Source organism: Phytophthora parasitica (genome assembly GCF_000247585.1).
Source record: "Phytophthora parasitica INRA-310 unplaced genomic scaffold supercont2.19, whole genome shotgun sequence".
Taxonomy (NCBI): Eukaryota; Oomycota; class Peronosporomycetes; order Peronosporales; family Peronosporaceae; genus Phytophthora; species Phytophthora nicotianae.
In genome coordinates this window covers 143,264-163,411 of record NW_008649005.1, presented here as the reverse complement: position 1 = coordinate 163,411, position 20,148 = coordinate 143,264, and the positions used below count along the sequence as shown (strand labels likewise).

Genomic DNA, 20,148 nt, shown 5'->3' with positions numbered 1-20,148 from the left:
TAAGGCCTGGAAATCGTGGCTACGATACATTACGTTTTGCCACGAGAAGCAAAAACAACTGGAGTGGGTCCTCAGTTACTACTCCGTAGAGGTTTTACTTCGACGATCTCTTAGTTCATGGAAAGATCTGGTGGAAATGAAGCAAGTGCGAAAGGAACAAAATGAGATAGCATTCTCCTTTAGTACCCACCGATTGGTTTGTGCTGGATACCGAAAATGGAGAGAGTATATCGAAGTCACGAAAATGAAGCTGGAGCGTATCATGGCGCTAACTGACAAGGCTGAAATGCTCGCGTTATCTCGCAGTGTCAGCAAGTGGAGAGATCGATCTGTTGTTTTGCATCGACAACGTCAAAATGAAGCTTTAGCTCATCGATTCTATACCAGAAGACGTCTGAATTATGGTTTGAACAGGCTTCTCGAGCGGAGGACAACACATAAGGTTGCTCGAGGACTTGGAATACAAGCAGAGCAATTCAGAGACGATAAACTAGTAGCCGCGAACTTCAGGCACTGGCAGCGATATCATCAGTGGCGAGTGAAATACACCCACTTGACGCGTGCGTTCAAACGGAATCAAAAAGGAGACGTCTTCTCGCGCTGGAAAATATATTGGCGAAGGCGACAAGCCGCAAACGAGAAGCAACTACAAGCAAGAGTGTTTCGCTGTGTTCAGGTGGAGCAGAGCGTGCTAATAACATGGAGATTATTTGTGCGTGCTCGCAACCAGAAGAAGATGGCGATAGCTTTCAACACTGCGAAGATATGTTGTTGGACGTTCACCTTCTGGAAACGTCGAGCTCATGTGCTTCGACAAATGGGGAAGATGTTCCTGTACCAGGAATCATTCCGAATGCAAACGCACTTTGATGCGTGGAAGCGGTTTGTCGTAGCGAGAAAGCAGATGAATGAACGACTGCGTAAGGCAATGAAATTTAAGGAAAACCTTCACAAGGTGGATGTGTGGCAAAAGTGGAGCATCTGGGTCTCTTTTAAGCGGCAAGAGCGATCAACCATCGCTCTGGCTGTTCGCTTTCGACAGCGATTCTCCATTCGAAAGGTTTTCGCACTGTGGAAAGTGAGAATTGCAAACTGGAGACGTCAACGGGTTCTTACAGCTCAAGCTCTTCGTCACTGGCAAACATCCCTCTTGTATCGAGGCTTCCAACTCCTTTTTAACTGGAGACAATCGAGATTGAGATTGACGCAGTTGCAAAGCAAGTTAGCGACTCTGTTAGTTGAAAAGCGCAAACGCCGTGTCATTTCGAACTTCCGAATTGTGTGCACCGAGAGTGATCGAAAGCGAGAATTGCTAAAGCGAGCCTGTCGTCACTGGCAGTTATGCCATCAGCAGAAGTTCTGGGGACGCGTCATGCAGTGGTTCAATGTCGCTCAGTTCAGGAAACATCAGCGTTTGCGAGCTGATACCTTTGCTAGAACCCACCTCTTTCGCCGATATATCAATGCACTTCTAGCACGCGTTTGCTACATGAAAAAGCTTAAGGAGAAGGTCGACACTTTCCGGTGTCGCTATTTCCTTAGTGCTGCTGCTAACTGTTTTTTCCAGTGGAGATCGTTCACCATATTCAGACTGAAACTCCGCGTGTTGCGACGAAAGATTCGCCAGTCTCAACGTCTCCAGCGTCTCCAACAATGGCATCACATCGCTGCAGACCAAGCTCATCGTCGCTCTGGAATACAGCAGATGGCAGCCAAGCGCCGGCGTCGAGAACTTTCTGCCTGGTTTAATCACTGGGAGAGCGTGTGTACGGACCAGTGGATCGAGAAGGAGCTCGTTGGATACCACGAACGCCACGCACAGAAGCATCGAAGACTCCGCTGTGCTGTCAAAGCGCTGAAGTCTCAATTATCCGATCGTCACGAGCGTCAGAAGCGCAAAAGGTTCTTTATGTTGCACCACAAGGCCTTCCTCGTACAAGTCTTACAGCTCTGGCGACAGGCAATTGTCGACCAGCAAAACCACTTCAACATGTGACGTGTGAGAAAAGTGTAGCCACATTAAACCCAACTGGTACAGTGTACCTATGATGCAAAATCATGACACAGTGTATCTAAATGATAGTACACATAACTTGAACTCAATATGGTTTAGGATCTGAGACGTCCATACCCAGAAAGACCTGAAGATGTTCGCAGAGGAGGACGTGGACTATGAGGCACTCCTGCCTGTGGACGCGCCCCATGCGCCCCGCAACCGCCGACGCCGTCTGCAGCGCATGGACGTTGCCTTATTGTCCGTGATCCTGTTCGTCGCGTGTTATGTGGGGGTGCGGCCGCCAGCACTGCGCGTGTCCAATCCATTGCTGCTACCAAAGAACAGCAAATTCCAGTACTTGACATACGATGACATCGACGCAACTAAGCGCCAGTCAGGCTACAGCGTCACATACTCACCCCGAGGTTTCGAGATTGACGGCAAGCAGACGCTGCTGCTCGGAGGCTCCATCCACTACCCGCGCAGCTCTACAGGCCAATGGGAGCAGCTACTGCGAGAGGCCAAGCGAGACGGACTCAACCACATCGAGATGTGTACGTGCAATAGTAACAGAGAAGATGATGTAGTATAGTTGCACTGATGTGATAGTATTATGTTGTGTTAGATGTGTTCTGGAACTTGCATGAGCAAGAGCGCGGCGTCTTCAACTTCGCAGGGAACGCCAACATCACGAGGTTTTACGAGCTGGCAGCTGAGGTGGGACTATTCTTGCATGTGCGATTCGGTCCGTATGTGTGTGCCGAGTGGAACAATGGAGGTCTGCCCGTGTGGCTCAATTGGATTACAGGAATGAAGGTGAGATCGAGCAACGCTCCCTGGCAGAGGGAGATGGAGCGGTTTATTCGGTACATGGTGGAGCTGTCAAGACCTTTCTTGGCGAAAAATGGCGGGCCGATTATCATGGCACAGATCGAGAACGAATTTGCGATGCATGATCCAGAGTACATTGAGTGGTGTGGAAATCTTGTCGAGCAGTTGAATACGTCGATCCCTTGGGTTATGTAAGTGTCGAGACGGACATGTTTTAGGAGAAATATGTTCCCTAACAAGTATTACTGAGCAGGTGCTACGCCAACGCAGCTGAGAATACTATTCTCTCGTGTAATGACAATGACTGTGTCGATTTCGCCGTGAAGCATGTCAAGGAGCGCCCGTCCGACCCACTTGTGTGGACAGAGGATGAGGGCTGGTTTCAGACCTGGCAGAAGGATAAAAAGAATCCATTGCCAAATGACCAGCGCACCGCTGAAGACGTGGCGTATGCTGTTGCTCGGTGGTTTGCAGTTGGAGGAGCTGCCCACAATTACTACGTACGTTATTCACTGTTTTGCCAGCAGCTGTGATGGACTAACGGCGTGTATTTTGTCTTCCTATTGTCAGATGTACCACGGCGGCAATAATTACGGCAGAGCTGCGTCGGCTGGAGTGACTACGATGTATGCGGACGGAGTGAATCTCCATTCCGACGCACTCAGCAATGAACCAAAGCGCAGTCACTTACGAAAGCTTCATGAGGCTCTGATTGAGTGCAACGACGTCTTGTTAAGCAATGATCGACAAGTACTGAACCCCCACGACCTGCCTCTTGAAGACGGGCAAATAATGCAGGCTTCTTCTCAGCAACGAGCTTTTATCTATGGACCAGAAGATGGACCAAACCAAGTGGCATTTTTGGAGAATATGGCCAACCAGAGTGTTCGGGTGACGTTTACTGGCCAACAGTACCATCTCGCGCCATTCTCCGTGTTGATTCTCAAAGACGGCGTTGTTCTGTTTGACACGGCAGACGTACAGAAGTCGTTCCCAGGTCGTCAACATCGCTCGTACACTCCGCTAGTTAAAGCTAGTGCTCTTGAGTGGGAAACGTGGAGTGAGCTGAATGTGTCGTCAACGTCTCTGAGAAGGAAGGTGATAGCTGATCGACCCCTTGAGCAGCTTCGGTTGACAGCAGATCGATCCGATTATTTGACGTATGAGACCACGTTTACTCTGAAACAGCTTGGTGATATCGATGACGGTGCGTCGACGGTGAAGGTGACCTCATGCGAGGGTAGCAGTATCATTGTGTTCGTTGACGGCTGGCTCATTGGCGAGAGGAATCTAGCCTACCCTGGTGGTAATTGCTCTAAGGAGTTCGGCTTCCACCTGCCCGCTAACATCGACGTTGGTCGTCAACATGATCTGAAGTTGGTGTCTGTCAGTTTGGGGATCTACTCGTTGGGTAGTAACCATACCAAAGGGGTGACTGGAAGTGTTCGAATCGGTCACAGGGATCTAGCGCATGACCATCGATGGGAAATGTACCCGAGTCTTGTTGGGGAACAGCTGGAGATTTATCGTCCACAGTGGGTTGGCTCGGTGCCCTGGACTCCAGTGTCTCGTGCATCAGATGGAGCTGAGAGTGGCCGACAGTTGATGAGCTGGTACGCGACGTCCTTCGTGTATCCTACACAGCAGAGCGGGGCGCAGTCATCCATAGTGCTCGATTTCCTCGGACTCACACGTGGCCGCGCGTATATTAACGGCCACGACCTGGGGCGCTACTGGCTTATCAACGACGAAGGAGCCTTTGTTCAACGCTACTACCACGTCCCACGTGACTGGCTGGCTAAAGATCGGGGGAATCTACTGGTTGTGTTCGACGAACTGGGCGGGTCGGTCGCTGACGTGCAGCTGGTGTCCTCCACGATGGTCCTAGACACCGCAGCGATGGCAATAGAGGGTATTGAACGACCTGCTGCTGGCTTAGCGACGATAGATGAGTCTAGCGTCGTTGCGGTCAGCCGCGAGTGATGGTACAAGGCGGCGAAGTTCCTGTAGAGCTATTCTAACAAATATAAAAGCAAATACGGGCTTGCTTGTCAATCATGGGCCACTTCAACTTGGCCGAAAGGGCACACGATTGGTCGACAAATGCGTCCAAAGTTTTGACCAATCATGTGTCTTGGCACATGTCGCAGTAGTGTCGTCGCCGTAATCTAACCAAGTTGGGCACTTCTTGGGACGTTGGTGACGTTTCGCTTATCCGAGCGGCGAAACGCCCTCCAGAAGATGCCTGAGTCAATAAATATTCACAGCGGCTTGGAGACTCAAGACTGTGACCAGAACACCAGGCAAATCCAGCTCTCGAGTAGTCCAACGCGGCTTCAGGTCTGTCTCATAAGCATCCAGTGTAGGCTGGATATCGAAACCTATACCTACAAAGACCAAGTTAGGCACAAAATTCGGTACCGCCGTGTCCGATGAGTTTTGCCCCTTTTGCAAATTCAGTTCTGAAACCCCGAACACAACCCGAAAATAGCTTGAGGCTTCCTACTTCATACTCCTTCGTCGCCTCCGCTATGAGCTACATTTCGGCAGATTCGCCCAAGATGGGTGAGGCCGAGCACTACAATGCGCTGGTACAGGAGACGTCCAAGGCCGTGGCCCAGTTCAACCAGGTCACGCGCAACATCTCGCAGAAGATGACGCTGTTCGGCACGCCACAAGATTCGCGCGCCAACCACCAGCAACTTACAGAGCTCACGGACCGCGGCAACAAGCTCGTTGCCAAAATTAACCGCCGACTGCAGGAATTAGACAAGGGAGCTAAGGCTGCAGGTGGGCGTGCGCGCAGGACGCAGGTGGCTAAGCTGTCCACGGACTACAAGAACCAGCTCAAGAGCTTTGAGGAGACGTGTCAGAAGCTACTGGCCGCCGAGCGTGCCGCCGTGTCAAACCTCCGGCAGTCGTCACTTTCCTTCCGCTCGGATGACGACCAGAAGCCTGCGGGTTTCGACGGATATAACGAGGACCAGATCTATGCGCAGGCCAACGTGACCAGTTACAACGAAGATGGTAGGTGACGGCTGCAGACCTGTGGACGAGCTTTTAGGATTATTAACTAACGAGTTGGTGCGTGCTGTGATTGCAGACCTGGTACGACGGGAGGAGGATATTCTTAAGATCAACCAACAGCTGCATGAAGTTAACGCGGCGTACCAGGAAGTTGATGGGCTTGTGCAGGACCAGGGCGAGATTGTTGGTGCGTTGCCTTCGAGTTTATACTTCTTATTGCAGCTGGTACTGATGTTTTGGCTGAATCGTTTGTATTTGTGCAGTGAACATCGAGGAGAACACGAACGCAGCTCAGGAGAACACCCAGGGCGCGCTGCACAACGTGCGGGAGGCCGACCGTAAACGTGGCCTCTGTAAGTGCTCCAAGACGAAACTTATCTGCATTGGCATCTTCGCGCTTGTGGTTATTGCTGCTTTGATCGCGATCCTGACGGCGGTCAAATAAGGCGGCAAAGTTTTTGACACAAAACTGAGGCGCTACGGCTGCAGAATGCAGCAAAGTTACAACCCGCCGTCTCAAGACAACTTAGCAGGTATTCTCCTCATTTATAACTTTTTGATTCATCTTCCAAGCGGACTTTTGCAATGTGGTTGTGACGATTTAACATGGGGCATCGAAACATGTGCACCTCCTGCACATTTACTTGATGATAACCACGCAGAATGATGGTTTACATATGTAGCCATTAAGTTCTCAATCTCGTTACCTTCAAATAACCTTTCATTCCTGCTAGATCTATATTAGCATTGGCATCAACCCGACCTACTGTACTCGATTCCCCTTCAAATCGCGTATCGAATATTATTAGAGATATTGAATCCACTAACCATCACTCACACCCGATGGATTTTTCCGCGCTTGTTCCCTACGGTACGTGGCGCCAGCGTGGGTTGACTTGGCAGTCAAGGCTTCATTTCCAAAGATGCTCGCTGGGGCAAGAACTACTACGATGCGTACTGCCCGACTCCAAGTGTTAAGCCACCGCAACACGATGAATCCTGCGAGCGCTGAGGCAGCGCGCGGCCTGGGGAGCCGCCGCCGCCCCGCTCTGCAGACGAGCGCCAAGTTGGACGTCGTCGGCGAGTCTTGCTGCCGCTGGCAGCAGTGAGCGCAGAGCCTCAAGCCGCGCCCACGCGCTTCGCCCGCACTGAACGAAGCAGCGAGCCTCTTCCGACGACAAGAGGAAATGAAACAAGCGCCTTCTCCACCGGAAGGCGCATAGTATATTGGTCGGTGGGTCGATCGCCGGGCGGCCGGTGCTCCTCGCGGGGGCTTCCCCCTCCTTTTAGACAGCCCAGAATGACGGAATTCTGACTCCAGTCTCCGCGAGTGAGTAGCCGCCGCCTCTCAGCAGCAACACCCTCTCCACCCAACTTGGTTTCTCCACATATTTAAACCAGCCTCGACGATCTCCTGTCCGTCTGCATGCACGCCGCAAGAGCCACTCGACAATACCCCTCCCTGGCTGAGGGTGCCGCAAGAGCAAAGGCTTGCGACCGGAAGGAGCGGACTTGCAGTTCATGCACGGGTCAGAGACCGACGAAGCTACCAGAAACACGTTCGTTCAACCAAGATTCTTTTAGAACTAAATACAAAAACCTGTAAATAACAGTTTATCCCTTCATTTGTTGCCCTCTTTCTTTACATCGCTTCATGAATTGGAGCACTTTTGAATGAAAGTTGGATGTAAGTCTAGCCTAAATTAGGTTATAGCCTAGTTGTGCTGAAAACAGCTTAATTTCGGCTGACCAATCAGAGCAAGCCTGTCATCGTTATCACTTTGGTCTTTATGAGGTATCCATTAAAAAGGCAATGGATGCAGCGGCGCAACAGACCAAGGACATCATCGGGCGCGAGTTCGTGACGCCGTCGCCAGCTAATGTGGTCGCCAATGCGGCGGCCTTCGACCCTGTGGCGCTTGGTCTCGAGCCGGACTTTGTTCTCACCAACTACAGCGCACTTAAAGGCTGCGGCTGCAAACTCCCTCAGGCCAAGCTGCTGGGCTACCTAGACGACCTGGCTAATGACCTCAAGCCGAATGAGACGCCAGGAATGGACTCAAGCGTAGTCAAGATTTCACACGGCACAGATCTGTATCTGGTGTCCACCACCGATTTTTTCTTCCCCTCGGTCGAGGATCCATATGTACAGGGCAAGATCGCCTGTGCCAACGTTCTGTCGGACGCCTACGCTATGGGCGTCACCGAGGTGGACACCATGCTCATGATTCTCGGTGTGTGTCGTGATATGAGCGAGAAACAGCGTGATATCGTCACCACTCAGATGATCCGTGGCTTCAACGACCTGGCCCGTCAGGCGCACACGAACGTCACAGGCGGACAGACCGTCATGAACCCGTGGCCAATTGTTGGCGGCGTCGCCATGAGTGTACGCAGTGGTAGGTGTCAATTCCCCATTAATTTGTGCGTATTAGGCTAACACACTGTTTGATGGTTACAGAGAGTCAGATTATTCGCCCGGAAAACGCGGCAGTGGGGGACGTGATCATTCTCACCAAGCCGCTCGGTACCCAGGTAGCTGTGAACCTTTTCCAGTGGAAGAAGAAGCCTGAGCGCTGGCAACGTGTGGAGAACATCGTGACGCACGAAGACGCCGACGTAGCCTTCCAGATGGCATCCGAGTCCATGAGCCGACTCAACCTCAACGCTGCCAAGATGATGCACAAGGTACAATAGTGATGCACATAGACCTGTTCTTCTCTTTGTTTTAGAATGCTGACGTACGCTGCTGTTTTAGTACGGCGCACACTCGGCAACGGACGTGACGGGCTTTGGTATTTTAGCCCACGCGCGCAACCAGGCCAAGTCGCAGTTGGGAGACGTGTCTTTCGAGATCCACACGCTTCCGATCATCAAGACCATGACCAAGGTGAACGAAGCCATCGGCAATTCCTTCAAACTGCTGGACGGATTCGCGGCTGAAACGTCGGGTGGTCTGCTGCTTTGCTTGCCGGCCGAGAACGCCGACGCGTACATCAAGGAGCTCCGAGAGTTGGATGGCAAGCCGGCGTGGGTCGTTGGACGTGTTGTTGCTGGCCCGAAGGACGCGAACATTGTGCCGAATCCAACGATCATTGAAGTATCACCGGAGGACTGATTGAACTCACGAACTTAACGTTTGTTGATCACTGGTAGATACGAGTTCGACGAATTCCGGTGGTGATCTACAAGAACGCAATAAACAACTTAAATCCTAATGGTCACTCCAAGCTGCGGTATGAGCGTTGTGAAAGGACCCCTTTTACGTATTGAAGATCATGCCGTGAAGTCATGCAGTGAACTGGAACGGTATTGTTCGTAACGTCTACCTTCCCGCAGAAAGATCTGCCGAAACCTGTCGTGCAACCTCAACAGCACAAGGTGCACTTCAACCACGGCAAGGTTGGTAGTATGCAGCAGAGCGATCGGCATTACCATGTTTTTTCAAACCTTCCCTGGCGTGAGATGCTTGCACCACAACATCGATCAATAAGAGAGCCTGGATCTTGAACAGTCATCTTATCCTTGCAGCTTTCAACAATTTCAACGTGCTTTCAGTGGCAAGAGCGAGGACTCATGTCCGTCATCTTGGTGTGCTTGCCAAGCACTGCTTGGTGTGCTTAGTCCACTGTAGATTATTTCAGACGTCCAAAGAGCGTTTTAGGCTGCGGTAATCAGTATAACAAGTTAATTAAACTAACAGTTATTGGCTCGTTGAGTGCTTGCCTTCTTCTTCGTGATAGCCGACCACAGATGCCTGTAAGTATGCGAGGCCACACGACGCGATGGGATGTAAGCGGCAGTCAGCAGTAGCGCATATCGAGAGTTCTTATTCTTTTGGCAGACCCCAACGTCAAGCTCCAAGCGTGAATCCATGCGACGGCGCAGATAAGTGGATTTTTAACTGCGCAGCTCTGAGTGCATTGAGCAAATGAAAAGAGCATTCAACCAGCGCTGGTTTGCCCGTTATCCGCGCCGCTGTGCTGCGGTTCAACGGCCATTTCGAGGTGATCTTCACCCAGCCAGTCTGATCTATACGAGAACCATCTCGAAAGCACGCAGAGAGAGCATGTAAAAGATTCTCTCAAGATATTCTCAACACACCGCTACGTAACGGACAATGATGACACAGGACGTAGAAGGAAAATGAGACGGCAGCAGCCAACACGAATGTCTCCAACCAGCTTCAACGCAGTCCTCGATTCACCACCACGCCCACACTTTCTGTGGGTTTGCACTGGCCAGACGCACCCACCCGCCTTCTGGAGCAAGGCAACACGACAATAACGCGGCCAAACACGCACAAACACATCTGCGCCGAGCCAGTTGCAACGTCCGATCTCATCACTGCTTCTCAACTTTAGCCTACCAGCTGCAGCAGCCTCTGTGGTTGGTCTCCTTGCTGCAGTGCAGTGCTCTATTGAGCTCTAGACTTTGGCCGACGACGTCGTTCTGCTCCTCACTCACAGTTGGACGAGCCACTCGAGCTCAATCATTCGTGTCACTCGCCACATCCCTCGCCCAACGACAGTCTCACAAGTTGCATCGAAAAAGCTCTTCATTGCCCGTTTCACCCGTTTGAACGTTATCTCTCCGCTAATAAAATAGCAATCGGACTTTACTTCTACCATGGGCACAACCCGCTATGAGACGGAGACGTCACTGCGCGCGTCCATCTTTGGTGAGGTCCTGCTGTGCCGCGATCGGCTTACAGATGAGCGTGTGGTAGTGAAGACGGTGGACCTGCAGTTGGCGCTGCAACAGACGTCGCGCTCGCAGGAACTCGTGCAGGAGAACGTGATGCTTGAGGTGGAAGTGCTGAACCGCGTGCGCGCGCTGGGCGGACACCCGAACGTCATCAACATGCACAGCTACTTCGTGGCCAAGGGCGGTGGCGTACTACACATGGTGCTAGACTATTGCGAGAGCGGTGATCTACTGGATGCATGTGTGCAACCGCTCGTCGCGGAGGAGGGAGGCGACGACAAGAGCAGCAGCAATAGTGATAATGGTCAGGGTAATCAGAAAGAGGACGCGGCTCTACTGAGATCAGCTGCATTGCTCGGCAACCATGGCCCCGAACAGGACGACAACGACAGCAATGGACCCTTCCTGAACGGCGTGGACGGATCGAAGCGCCTGCAAGAGAGCGTGGCGCAAACTTACCTGGTGGACGTGTTATCTGGACTGCGATTCCTTCACAGTCATGGCATCGCCCATCGGGATGTGAGTCTCGAGAATATCCTACTACGAAACGGACATGCCGTGATCGCAGACTTTGGGCTGTGCGTACAGGACACGTCTGCGTCGTCGGGTAGTCCGACAAGCAGCGGGTTCCTTTGTGACGAGACGGTGGGCAAGAACTACTACATGGCACCGGAAATCGTGATGCGCGAGCGATATGATCCGCGGCGAGCGGATATTTGGTCGGTGGGCATCGCGTTCTTCATCCTATTGACATCGTCACCGCCGTTCGAACGCGCGGATCCGTCCGATCCGGGCTTCCGGTACGTGGCGAAGCGCGGCATCAAGGCGGTGTTCACAGCGTGGGGACTTGGCCAAGACGTTTCGGAGACTTTACAGGATCTCCTGTCGCGCATGCTGTGCGTGGACCCGGAGGAGCGCATCACGATGGAGGAGATCTGGCAGCACCCAGTGCTGCAGCGGCCGCGATGTTAGGCGTTGGGAATCAACTGCGACTGAGTCGGTGTGGGTGGCGGTGAACGGTGTCGTGGGGTGTATTGTAGTTGAATCGAGCCGGTAGTGTGCGTGGAGCAAGCATGATGGAGCGAATGCCGTGAAAGACTGAGTAGTATAAGACGAGATATTAGATATCCGTGGACTAGGAATTGTGTTAATAATTGAGTATTTTAGTTGCGACTTTTTGCGTGGGGGACAGCCGGAATGGAACCAAATGGACGGAATTATAAGTGCTTTTGTACGGATTCGGCAGATGGCTCACCCCGTTATGCAAGGATTGGCACCAATTAAGTTTGAATTTGAATTCGCCTGGACTAGAACTAGCCTGTCGATAATGGAGCTGGTGGAGGTGACCAAGAAGACGCGGGATGAGTGGCTTGCACAGGCCGTGCACCTAGAGAGAAAGTGAGAGCGACTTCTATAAACCATTGGGAACCTTCACTCTGACAGGCAGAGACGTCGGGAACCTCAACTCGTGTCATTCCTTTGCGGCAATTCATCTCATCCTTACTTGCCTGGCCATTCCCGTCTGCTTATTGTTCCTATTGTCCAGGAGCTTCTCCAAGAGCGACAGCCTCGGTCAGCGTTTGGTGGAGGAGGCCATGAAGCCGTAGGAATTTCGCATTGTAGTGGCCGTCGGAGCTGCTTAAGAAGTAACAGAAAGCTGATGATGTTGTTATTCATTGCGGTGGACAGGCATAACACGCTGGTACTGGCCGTTGGCACGCAGGACGCCACCGTTCACGGCTACATCCTTTTTCGGCGCAATGGTGTGCGTATATTCTTCGGCTGTCTCCATTGAGAATAGAACAAAGCGTTTCTAAACGTCTTGTTGCCTCTGTGTGTGTGTGTGTGTGTGTGTGTGTGTGTGTGTGTGTGTGTGTGTAGGCCGAGGGTCACATTGACCGCATCGCCGTGGCCCAGCACCAGCGGCGGCAGGGTGTGGGGCGCCTTTTGCTGCAGACCGCCATCACCGTCCTGCAGAAGAAAAGGTTCGCACAAACGTTATGCTGCGTTGATCTTTTTCGAACTAATCTTATTCGTAGAGCTATGATGCTTCTGCTGGAGGCGGACACAGCAAACTTGGCTGCCCTCTCGCTGTACGACTCACAGGGATTCATCCGCACTATCGTCCGCGTCGATTACTATAAACCGGGCCGTCATGCACAGCTCATGGAGCTCGAGTTATAGACACTGCCGCGCTAGTTGAGAGCACTGGCCCGATCAGTAGTAGGCTAACGGTCCACAAAATGAAGTGAGCCATCTGCCGAATCCGTACAAAAGCACTTATAATTCCGTCCATTTGGTTCCATTCCGGCTGTCCCCCACGCAAAAAGTCGCAACTAAAATACTCAATTATTAAAACAATTCCTAGTCCACGGATATCTAATATCTCGTCTTATACTACTCAGTCTTTCACGGCATTCGCTCCATCATGCTTGCTCCACGCACACTACCGGCTCGATTCAACTACAATACACCCCACGACACCGTTCACCGCCACCCACACCGACTCAGTCGCAGTTGATTCCCAACGCCTAACATCGCGGCCGCTGCAGCACTGGGTGCTGCCAGATCTCCTCCATCGTGATGCGCTCCTCCGGGTCCACGCACAGCATGCGCGACAGGAGATCCTGTAAAGTCTCCGAAACGTCTTGGCCAAGTCCCCACGCTGTGAACACCGCCTTGATGCCGCGCTTCGCCACGTACCGGAAGCCCGGATCGGACGGATCCGCGCGTTCGAACGGCGGTGACGATGTCAATAGGATGAAGAACGCGATGCCCACCGACCAAATATCCGCTCGCCGCGGATCATATCGCTCGCGCATCACGATTTCCGGTGCCATGTAGTAGTTCTTGCCCACCGTCTCGTCACAAAGGAACCCGCTGCTTGTCGGACTACCCGACGACGCAGACGTGTCCTGTACGCACAGCCCAAAGTCTGCGATCACGGCATGTCCGTTTCGTAGTAGGATATTCTCGAGACTCACATCCCGATGGGCGATGCCATGACTGTGAAGGAATCGCAGTCCAGATAACACGTCCACCAGGTAAGTTTGTGCCACGCTCTCTTGCAGGCGCTTCGATCCGTCCACGCCGTTCAGGAAGGGTCCATTGCTGTCGTTGTCGTCCTGTTCGGGGCCATGGTTGCCGAGCAATGCAGCTGATCTCAGTAGAGCCGCGTCCTCTTTCTGATTACCCTGACCATTATCACTATTGCTGCTGCTCTTGTCGTCGCCTCCCTCCTCCGCGACGAGCGGTTGCACACATGCATCCAGTAGATCACCGCTCTCGCAATAGTCTAGCACCATGTGTAGTACGCCACCGCCCTTGGCCACGAAGTAGCTGTGCATGTTGATGACGTTCGGGTGTCCGCCCAGCGCGCGCACGCGGTTCAGCACTTCCACCTCAAGCATCACGTTCTCCTGCACGAGTTCCTGCGAGCGCGACGTCTGTTGCAGCGCCAACTGCAGGTCCACCGTCTTCACTACCACACGCTCATCTGTAAGCCGATCGCGGCACAGCAGGACCTCACCAAAGATGGACGCGCGCAGTGACGTCTCCGTCTCATAGCGGGTTGTGCCCATGGTAGAAGTAAAGTCCGATTGCTATTTTATTAGCGGAGAGATAACGTTCAAACGGGTGAAACGGGCAATGAAGAGCTTTTTCGATGCAACTTGTGAGACTGTCGTTGGGCGAGGGATGTGGCGAGTGACACGAATGATTGAGCTCGAGTGGCTCGTCCAACTGTGAGTGAGGAGCAGAACGACGTCGTCGGCCAAAGTCTAGAGCTCAATAGAGCACTGCACTGCAGCAAGGAGACCAACCACAGAGGCTGCTGCAGCTGGTAGGCTAAAGTTGAGAAGCAGTGATGAGATCGGACGTTGCAACTGGCTCGGCGCAGATGTGTTTGTGCGTGTTTGGCCGCGTTATTGTCGTGTTGCCTTGCTCCAGAAGGCGGGTGGGTGCGTCTGGCCGGTGCAAACCCACAGAAAGTGTGGGCGTGGTGGTGAATCGAGGACTGCGTTGAAGCTGGTTGGAGACATTCGTGTTGGCTGCTGCCGTCTCATTTTCCTTCTACGTCCTGTGTCATCATTGTCCGTTACGTAGCGGTGTGTTGAGAATATCTTGAGAGAATCTTTTACATGCTCTCTCTGCGTGCTTTCGAGATGGTTCTCGTATAGATCAGACTGGCTGGGTGAAGATCACCTCGAAATGGCCGTTGAACCGCTAGTAGAATGCTTTACCCACATTGTCGCGTGCATTCACCCTCTGGGAAGCGTTGTGAAGCCTTGCGAGGGCTGTGAATGACACAACGTGAGAGTTGGTTCTGGCTGTTAGGTTTTGTTGCTTTTTTTTCTTTCGGGTTGTGTGGATTCATCGATTGGCAAACATCAGTCCAGCAAAGAGGTCGATCAGCGAGCATGCGATTCCCATGTTTTATGACATCCCGGACAAACGAAAAAAAAAAAGTTGCTTGAGCGGCTGGAGTAAAACGCAGCACCAAAACGATGACGGGCTTGAGTCCTTGATCTTGCAAAGTCGTATCATACAGCCCGTATGGTTCACCATCCTATTCAGCATGAGCAAGTTGAAGACATTGAAGTTGTAAGCAAACAGAAAGACCCTGAACCTATCTTTCGCCAATAAATCCAAGAACGGGGTTACCATTGCGAAAGCCTTGTGTGAAAAGCTCTGTAACGAAGCAAAGCAATATATTATTGCCCACTACGCTCCTAAACCGCTAGTGTGTATATGTATACCACGATACGTTTGACGCAGACGTGAACAACAACCCCGTGTCTAAAATGTAAACGACTTCTGACCTGTCTGATGAACCTCGTCGGCTTCTCCAGCCACAGTTCCGGTCGTGCTTTTTGCTTGTTTAGAGGCGCTGGTCGTTGCTGCTGTCACTACTCCACTCTCAGCCGACATACCACTGAACGAGAGCACCTCCTGCTTCTTAGTCATCACTGGACCCGTGGCGGTCTTGGACTGCTTCACCTGCGTCAACAGACCCCAGTGCATTTCAATGGAAGACGGCAGTTCGGACGCAATCTTCGTCGTCGTATTCAGCACCAGATCTTCGTCCCCTGTACTTGTGTAAAATTCCAGTTCCGTTCCCTTACCTCCCGCAGCAGCCCTCATACCGATACCGAAGTTGTACCAGGTGTCAAGTTTGAAGTTGGCCTTCCATTGGGCCTCCTTGGTAGCGTTGGTCTTGTAGAGAATGCTTGGGAAATCCGATCTGGCATCCACGTGGATCTCGAAGAGCTGCGACTCTGGGAAGATCACCTTCCAGCTATACGGGTAGTAAAACGTGTCGTTCTTCAGCACACTCGCACGGAAAAAGGTGGTGCCAGTCGAGTTGGTGGTGATGTTCTGCACCAACTCTGAACGACGTGAATAGACCTCAGAGCCCCACACGGCCTTGTCGTTCACTCCAATGTCAATGACGCCCGTATCACCATTGTAGGCAGGAGATCGAACTTTTTCCTTGACCGTCACGTAGTCAGCAGGAGATCCCTTGGATTCGCCGTCGCGCTGCGTTAGAATCTTCGTGATGTACTTGCCAGTTAATGTGTCGACTGTAAGCCCCTGTGCACGTCCGTCCCAGGGAAGCGGCTCAGCAGCAGTCGAGAACGTTGACGTCGATAGAGCTACCAGACCAAAGAGGACTGTCGAGATCTGCATGATGGAGTCTTGAAAGACTTGCAGGCTTGTCTTGGGAGGTTGAACGCAAATTGGAGAATAAATCCTGTGGGCTGGAAGAATGCTCTACAAGGGAGACAACGGAAAACGGAGATTGAGGCGGGCTGTGCAAACTCTATGGAGCTTGACGTGTCGAGGAAGTAACGCGATATGGATAGTCGAGTGTTCTACTCGATCTCGAGGATGTTACGTTGGTTCAAAGTGCGGTGCTGTGTCATATGGATGTGAGAGTCTGACATTTGTTGCTATCCGTCCTTCGAGATTGCAGATAACTTTCATAAATCACCCTAGTTACGAGCATTCAAAGAATCTATTTTTTTTTTTAGCATCGATTCCAATGGTATCATTTCATCTCCTACCAGGGATCCCGAAAAATGCATTGACGGAAAATACAATACAATTACCGGGCTAAAATTATTTACTTTCCTAAATATCCACATTAATACAATTATTCACGGATATAATCAGATTCCAGTAGTTACGAATTTTCAACTCAGCGCAGCCAGCCAGCTTTGGTTGGCTGCCAGTGATTGATCGAAACCCCAACGCCTTCAGACCTCACTTTCCATTTCTCCGATGGCAACGCAAAACTACACGAACGCCCGTATAGCGAGCTTCTACTACACGGATGTGGTCGACGCCTTTGAGGAAACTGTTGAAGGCCTGTTCCGATGTCGTTGCGGGACGTTACGTCGTCAAGGACCCCGGACCGGCTACAGCAACCTAATTCAACACGTTCGGAGTCAGCATCCCGACTACGCCGACGTCATGCGGGAAGCCGATGACGGACGCGGAACGCTGCAAGCGTGGATTCGTCAGCGCGCGAGAGACGTACACGGGTGGCTGGACTAAATTTTAACCAGTAACCTTCCACTTCAGTTTTGTGAAAACATAACTGCACGCCGATGTGAATATTGTTTTATTTCTGTACATTCACCTGCTAATACTACTGTTTAGATACACTACGCTGGCTCCAATATCTGTTGAGACGCTCCATGCAGCTATGGAAGGTGTCACCCTCGCTGTTGAGGCCAAAATCAAGGAAGAGATGCCTGACTAGTTCGGAATCATCATTGATGGCTGGTCTCACGCATCGGAGCACTTTCTTGCGGTCTTCGCGTGCTACGAATGTGCAGGAACGAGCCATTTTCCGCTCCTTGCCATGGCGCCTCTTATTAACGAGAGCGACGACGACCATGGCGCGCGTACGCACCTGGCCTTTCTATCTACAATGCTAGAGCGCGACTATGGTAAGAGCCTACGCAACTGCCTGTTTGTTGTTGCAGACAACTGTGCTGTAAACAGGTTATTAGCAACCCTAATGGGCGTTCCATTGGTGGGATGCGCGAGCCACCGGCTCAATTTGGCGGTTCAGGATTATCTGAGAGATTACGAGGACGATCTCATTGTACTCCAAACTTTGATGCGCAAGATGAAGACCCTGAACTACGCTGCAGCCCTTCGGTAAGCGCTAATGACTTTAAATGCTATTACTCATAATACTTTGAGGTACTAATTTTGTTATTGTATTTTTTTGTTTTATAAGTTTCAAAACTCCACTTCGGCCAATCATACGCCAGGACACGAGATGGGGATCGACCTATGCAATGGTCGAGCGCTATTTCCGAATTTCCGAATATCTACCTGTGGAAGACGACGACGTCGCGGAGCTGCTACCAAGTCCGAGGGCCATCAAGCGCCTACGCGGCCTCCTGGTGGACCTGTCGCGAGTGCAGAACGTCAGCAAGGCGCTTCAGTCCGACAAAATTACAATGCTGGACGCACGAGTGTGGCTGGACGGCTTAATTGACGTCGAACCATCCTTCCACCAGTATTTGGGTACGTTTCAGCTAATAGTTTTGTATACTTATGTGAACTAATTGTTTTTGTTTTAAAACAGAGCCACGAGCTGATATTGTGCATACCCCCGACTTCGAGATTGCATGCACGAAGGTTCTGGCAGGAGATGCAGCTAAACTCACTCGAGCGCAGCGCCTCCTGCTTCAACCTTTTGAAAAACAGGAGTGTGAATCGGAAGAAGAGAGTGAAGGAGAATCATTTGTTGCCCAGTTGCAACGAAAAAGGAAGCGAGCCCAACGAGTGCAGACGTATGCTCTGCTTGCAGCTATTCCGCCTACGTCAAACATCGTTGAGCGATTCTTCAGTCTTGCCCGTATAACGTATGGGCACGAACGTCATCGCATTGCTCCGTACACCCTCGAGAAAATCCTTTTTCTCCGTGTTAACAAGCGCCTCTGGGACATTCACACGGTAAATGAATGTCTTTAGCTGATGAGCAATTGACACTGCGGTTTTAGCATGCAGTTTACGCAGGGAATATATTGCAGTTATTGATTTCTTCTGGATCTTGCACTGCATTACTTATTCTATCTGTCTTCAAAGTTGCACGGCATTATTTACGAGCACATGAGGTTTTGTATCAATGAAAATGCCGTATTCGGCATCCCTGTATCCTACACCCTTGAAAAGCTACGGAAGTCAAATAACGAAACGTATTTTATCATACACACTTGAACAAGCTTTATCCAGCCAATCCTGGTCGCTCTTCCTTCGTTCTCTTCTCGATTCACAGTCAAGATTTTTCGTCTTGAAGCTTCGCGCTGTCGGGTAGGGATAACCAAACAAGGAGAGCCTTCACAGATTTTATGGCTTTGCCCTCACAGTGAGAGCAGTGGGAGTCTCACTCGTGTGTTTTTTTTCTTAGCGTTTGAAACGACTCGTAATTTGAAAAAAAAAATAAAAATAAAAAGTAAAACTGGGGAAGTGAGTGAAAACTGTGCGAATAGTCGCACCCAAAAATACATCACACAAAACTTAGGTCAAACTAAGGACCAAACTAATGACCATATTCAAAAAGGTCCACAGAATAAAGTACAACGGAAATAATGGAGGTGCTGCCAAGAGAAACTCCTCCAACAAAGCTGCATCTCTCGTTGAGGCAAGGCTTTGCTATTTGTGAAAGAAAGGGTAGGCTCCAACCCCGGACCGAAGACAACCAATTTTGGTTGGAGTAAAACTTCTCTAAGAAACACGCTGCAAAGATGTAAGGTATTAAGAACTAAACAAGTATTATTACCGCGGCGTAAGTGATTGCGTCGTACCCTTTTGGCCAATGTTTCTGCCCTTAGGTGATTATTGTGGCTACTACTACAATCGTCCAGAAGTTGAGGCACCGTGGTCTAAAAGAAATGACCAGCTATGTGCTAAAAACAATATTGCATAAGCAGTACATTGTAGCTTAAAAATGAGCTTCTGTAGCGACGTTTTTTTGTTTATTGTCAACAGAAACAATTTTTTTATAAGATCTGTTTTAGCTGGTTAAGATAGTTTTCACGCCACTCAACACCGGTTACTGGGATTTCTAAGAGAACAAATTAGGTTAAATCTAAACTGAAATGCAAAAGGAATATTTTCAAAAGGTTAAAGACTGCTGGCGTTTTAATGCTCGCAGTTCTTGTTTTGTACTTTGTACATGTAAATAATATATACATGTACAAAGTACAAAGTACAAAACACAATATTAATATTATTAATATTTGATACACCTGGTCATTAATTATAGAGATAATTGGTCTGGACCAACTGTTTGGGTGATATATATTTTTGGGCGTGACTATTCGCACAAATTTCACAACTCGATCTCCATAGAATTTCATTGTAAAAAGCAGCGGCAAATTTAAATTTCATTATTTGAATTTGCCGCCCATCTATTTCGCCGACAGCTTGGCCGAGTGGTTAAGGCGATGGACTTGAAATCCATTGGGGTAACCCGCGTGAGTTCAAACCTCACAGCTGTCGAAAACGTTTTGCGATTTGAACGGCAGACCTAGAGCCTCTAGTAGAGACACAATGAAACATCA

At 50.7% G+C, this 20,148-nt stretch overlaps 10 protein-coding genes and 1 non-coding gene across 16 annotated transcripts; 8 read left to right on the top strand and 3 right to left on the bottom strand.

Annotated features, from left to right (window-relative positions):
- Positions 1–990: 990 nt before the first annotated feature.
- PPTG_22572 (hypothetical protein) lies at positions 991–1,990 on the bottom strand. The gene has a single exon (XM_008905172.1). The coding sequence runs from the start codon at positions 1,826–1,828 to the stop codon at positions 1,472–1,474; it is 357 nt and encodes a 118-aa protein (XP_008903420.1). The 5' UTR covers positions 1,829–1,990; the 3' UTR covers positions 991–1,471.
- Positions 1,991–2,114: 124 nt separating this feature from the next.
- PPTG_10223 (hypothetical protein) lies at positions 2,115–4,906 on the top strand. The gene is made up of 4 exons (XM_008904870.1): positions 2,115–2,550; positions 2,622–3,018; positions 3,081–3,327; positions 3,398–4,906. The coding sequence occupies exons 1-4, from the start codon at positions 2,148–2,150 to the stop codon at positions 4,808–4,810; spliced, it is 2,460 nt and encodes an 819-aa protein (XP_008903118.1). The 5' UTR covers positions 2,115–2,147; the 3' UTR covers positions 4,811–4,906.
- Positions 4,907–4,985: 79 nt separating this feature from the next.
- On the top strand, positions 4,986–6,563 carry PPTG_10222. Of its 2 annotated transcripts, XM_008904868.1 has the most exons (3): positions 5,260–5,854; positions 5,931–6,041; positions 6,118–6,509. In XM_008904868.1, the coding sequence occupies exons 1-3, from the start codon at positions 5,260–5,262 to the stop codon at positions 6,297–6,299; spliced, it is 888 nt and encodes a 295-aa protein (XP_008903116.1). In that variant the 3' UTR covers positions 6,300–6,509. The 2 variants fall into 2 exon arrangements, with proteins under 2 accessions (XP_008903117.1, XP_008903116.1); XM_008904869.1 differs by having other exon boundaries at positions 4,986–5,854; positions 5,931–6,563.
- A 1,079-nt stretch (positions 6,564–7,642) lies between these two features.
- PPTG_10221 (selenide, water dikinase) lies at positions 7,643–9,567 on the top strand. Its single transcript, XM_008904867.1, has 3 exons — positions 7,643–8,253; positions 8,316–8,542; positions 8,613–9,567. The coding sequence occupies exons 1-3, from the start codon at positions 7,668–7,670 to the stop codon at positions 8,970–8,972; spliced, it is 1,173 nt and encodes a 390-aa protein (XP_008903115.1). The 5' UTR covers positions 7,643–7,667; the 3' UTR covers positions 8,973–9,567.
- Positions 9,568–9,791: 224 nt separating this feature from the next.
- On the top strand, positions 9,792–11,734 carry PPTG_10220 (CAMK protein kinase). Its single transcript, XM_008904866.1, has one exon. It carries the CDS (start codon positions 10,484–10,486, stop codon positions 11,531–11,533), a length of 1,050 nt encoding a protein of 349 aa, XP_008903114.1. The 5' UTR covers positions 9,792–10,483; the 3' UTR covers positions 11,534–11,734.
- Positions 11,735–11,763: 29 nt separating this feature from the next.
- On the top strand, positions 11,764–12,965 carry PPTG_10219 (hypothetical protein). 5 transcript variants are annotated; one of them, XM_008904861.1, is made up of 5 exons: positions 11,764–11,959; positions 12,108–12,164; positions 12,251–12,326; positions 12,443–12,546; positions 12,601–12,933. In XM_008904861.1, exons 1-5 carry the CDS (start codon positions 11,769–11,771, stop codon positions 12,743–12,745), a joined length of 573 nt encoding a protein of 190 aa, XP_008903109.1. In that variant the 5' UTR covers positions 11,764–11,768; the 3' UTR covers positions 12,746–12,933. The 5 variants fall into 5 exon arrangements, with proteins under 5 accessions (XP_008903109.1, XP_008903112.1, XP_008903111.1 ...); XM_008904864.1 differs by having other exon boundaries at positions 11,764–12,164; positions 12,601–12,965; XM_008904863.1 differs by having other exon boundaries at positions 11,764–12,326; positions 12,601–12,965.
- On the bottom strand, positions 12,891–14,338 carry PPTG_10218 (CAMK protein kinase). The gene has a single exon (XM_008904860.1). The coding sequence runs from the start codon at positions 14,140–14,142 to the stop codon at positions 13,093–13,095; it is 1,050 nt and encodes a 349-aa protein (XP_008903108.1). The 5' UTR covers positions 14,143–14,338; the 3' UTR covers positions 12,891–13,092.
- A 1,020-nt stretch (positions 14,339–15,358) lies between these two features.
- On the bottom strand, positions 15,359–16,249 carry PPTG_10217 (hypothetical protein; the record flags this gene model as incomplete). Its single annotated transcript, XM_008904859.1, has 1 exon — positions 15,359–16,249. The coding sequence occupies one exon, from the start codon at positions 16,247–16,249 to the stop codon at positions 15,359–15,361; it is 891 nt and encodes a 296-aa protein (XP_008903107.1).
- Positions 16,250–16,761: 512 nt separating this feature from the next.
- On the top strand, positions 16,762–17,327 carry PPTG_22571 (hypothetical protein; the record flags this gene model as incomplete). The annotated part of the gene is made up of 2 exons (XM_008905171.1): positions 16,762–17,106; positions 17,225–17,327. The coding sequence occupies exons 1-2, from the start codon at positions 16,844–16,846 to the stop codon at positions 17,325–17,327; spliced, it is 366 nt and encodes a 121-aa protein (XP_008903419.1). The 5' UTR covers positions 16,762–16,843.
- Positions 17,328–17,429: 102 nt separating this feature from the next.
- On the top strand, positions 17,430–18,616 carry PPTG_10216 (hypothetical protein; the record flags this gene model as incomplete). The annotated part of the gene is made up of 3 exons (XM_008904858.1): positions 17,430–17,731; positions 17,814–18,106; positions 18,168–18,616. The coding sequence occupies 3 exons, from the start codon at positions 17,430–17,432 to the stop codon at positions 18,554–18,556; spliced, it is 984 nt and encodes a 327-aa protein (XP_008903106.1). The 3' UTR covers positions 18,557–18,616.
- A 1,389-nt stretch (positions 18,617–20,005) lies between these two features.
- On the top strand, positions 20,006–20,086 carry PPTG_20546. The gene has a single exon. It is a non-coding gene; the product is annotated as a tRNA-Ser (tRNA).
- Positions 20,087–20,148: the final 62 nt, after the last annotated feature.

Coding starts and splice junctions, on each gene's coding strand:
- PPTG_10222 (XM_008904868.1), top strand. CDS start 5,260: ATGAGTTTTGCCCCTTTTGCAAATTCAGTTCTGAAACCCCGAACACAA. Junction 5,855..5,930: donor GACCAGTTACAACGAAGATG/GTAGGTGACGGC, acceptor CTGTGATTGCAG/ACCTGGTACGACGGGAGGAG. Junction 6,042..6,117: donor GGACCAGGGCGAGATTGTTG/GTGCGTTGCCTT, acceptor GTATTTGTGCAG/TGAACATCGAGGAGAACACG.
- PPTG_10219 (XM_008904861.1), top strand. CDS start 11,769: ATGGACGGAATTATAAGTGCTTTTGTACGGATTCGGCAGATGGCTCAC. Junction 11,960..12,107: donor GCCGTGCACCTAGAGAGAAA/GTGAGAGCGACT, acceptor CCTATTGTCCAG/GAGCTTCTCCAAGAGCGACA. Junction 12,547..12,600: donor ACCGTCCTGCAGAAGAAAAG/GTTCGCACAAAC, acceptor TCTTATTCGTAG/AGCTATGATGCTTCTGCTGG.
- PPTG_10221 (XM_008904867.1), top strand. CDS start 7,668: ATGGATGCAGCGGCGCAACAGACCAAGGACATCATCGGGCGCGAGTTC. Junction 8,254..8,315: donor CGCCATGAGTGTACGCAGTG/GTAGGTGTCAAT, acceptor TGATGGTTACAG/AGAGTCAGATTATTCGCCCG. Junction 8,543..8,612: donor CTGCCAAGATGATGCACAAG/GTACAATAGTGA, acceptor CTGCTGTTTTAG/TACGGCGCACACTCGGCAAC.
- PPTG_10218 (XM_008904860.1), bottom strand. CDS start 14,142: ATGGGCACAACCCGCTATGAGACGGAGACGTCACTGCGCGCGTCCATC.
- PPTG_10223 (XM_008904870.1), top strand. CDS start 2,148: ATGTTCGCAGAGGAGGACGTGGACTATGAGGCACTCCTGCCTGTGGAC. Junction 3,019..3,080: donor ACGTCGATCCCTTGGGTTAT/GTAAGTGTCGAG, acceptor ATTACTGAGCAG/GTGCTACGCCAACGCAGCTG. Junction 3,328..3,397: donor GAGCTGCCCACAATTACTAC/GTACGTTATTCA, acceptor TCCTATTGTCAG/ATGTACCACGGCGGCAATAA.
- PPTG_10220 (XM_008904866.1), top strand. CDS start 10,484: ATGGGCACAACCCGCTATGAGACGGAGACGTCACTGCGCGCGTCCATC.
- PPTG_22572 (XM_008905172.1), bottom strand. CDS start 1,828: ATGCTTCTGTGCGTGGCGTTCGTGGTATCCAACGAGCTCCTTCTCGAT.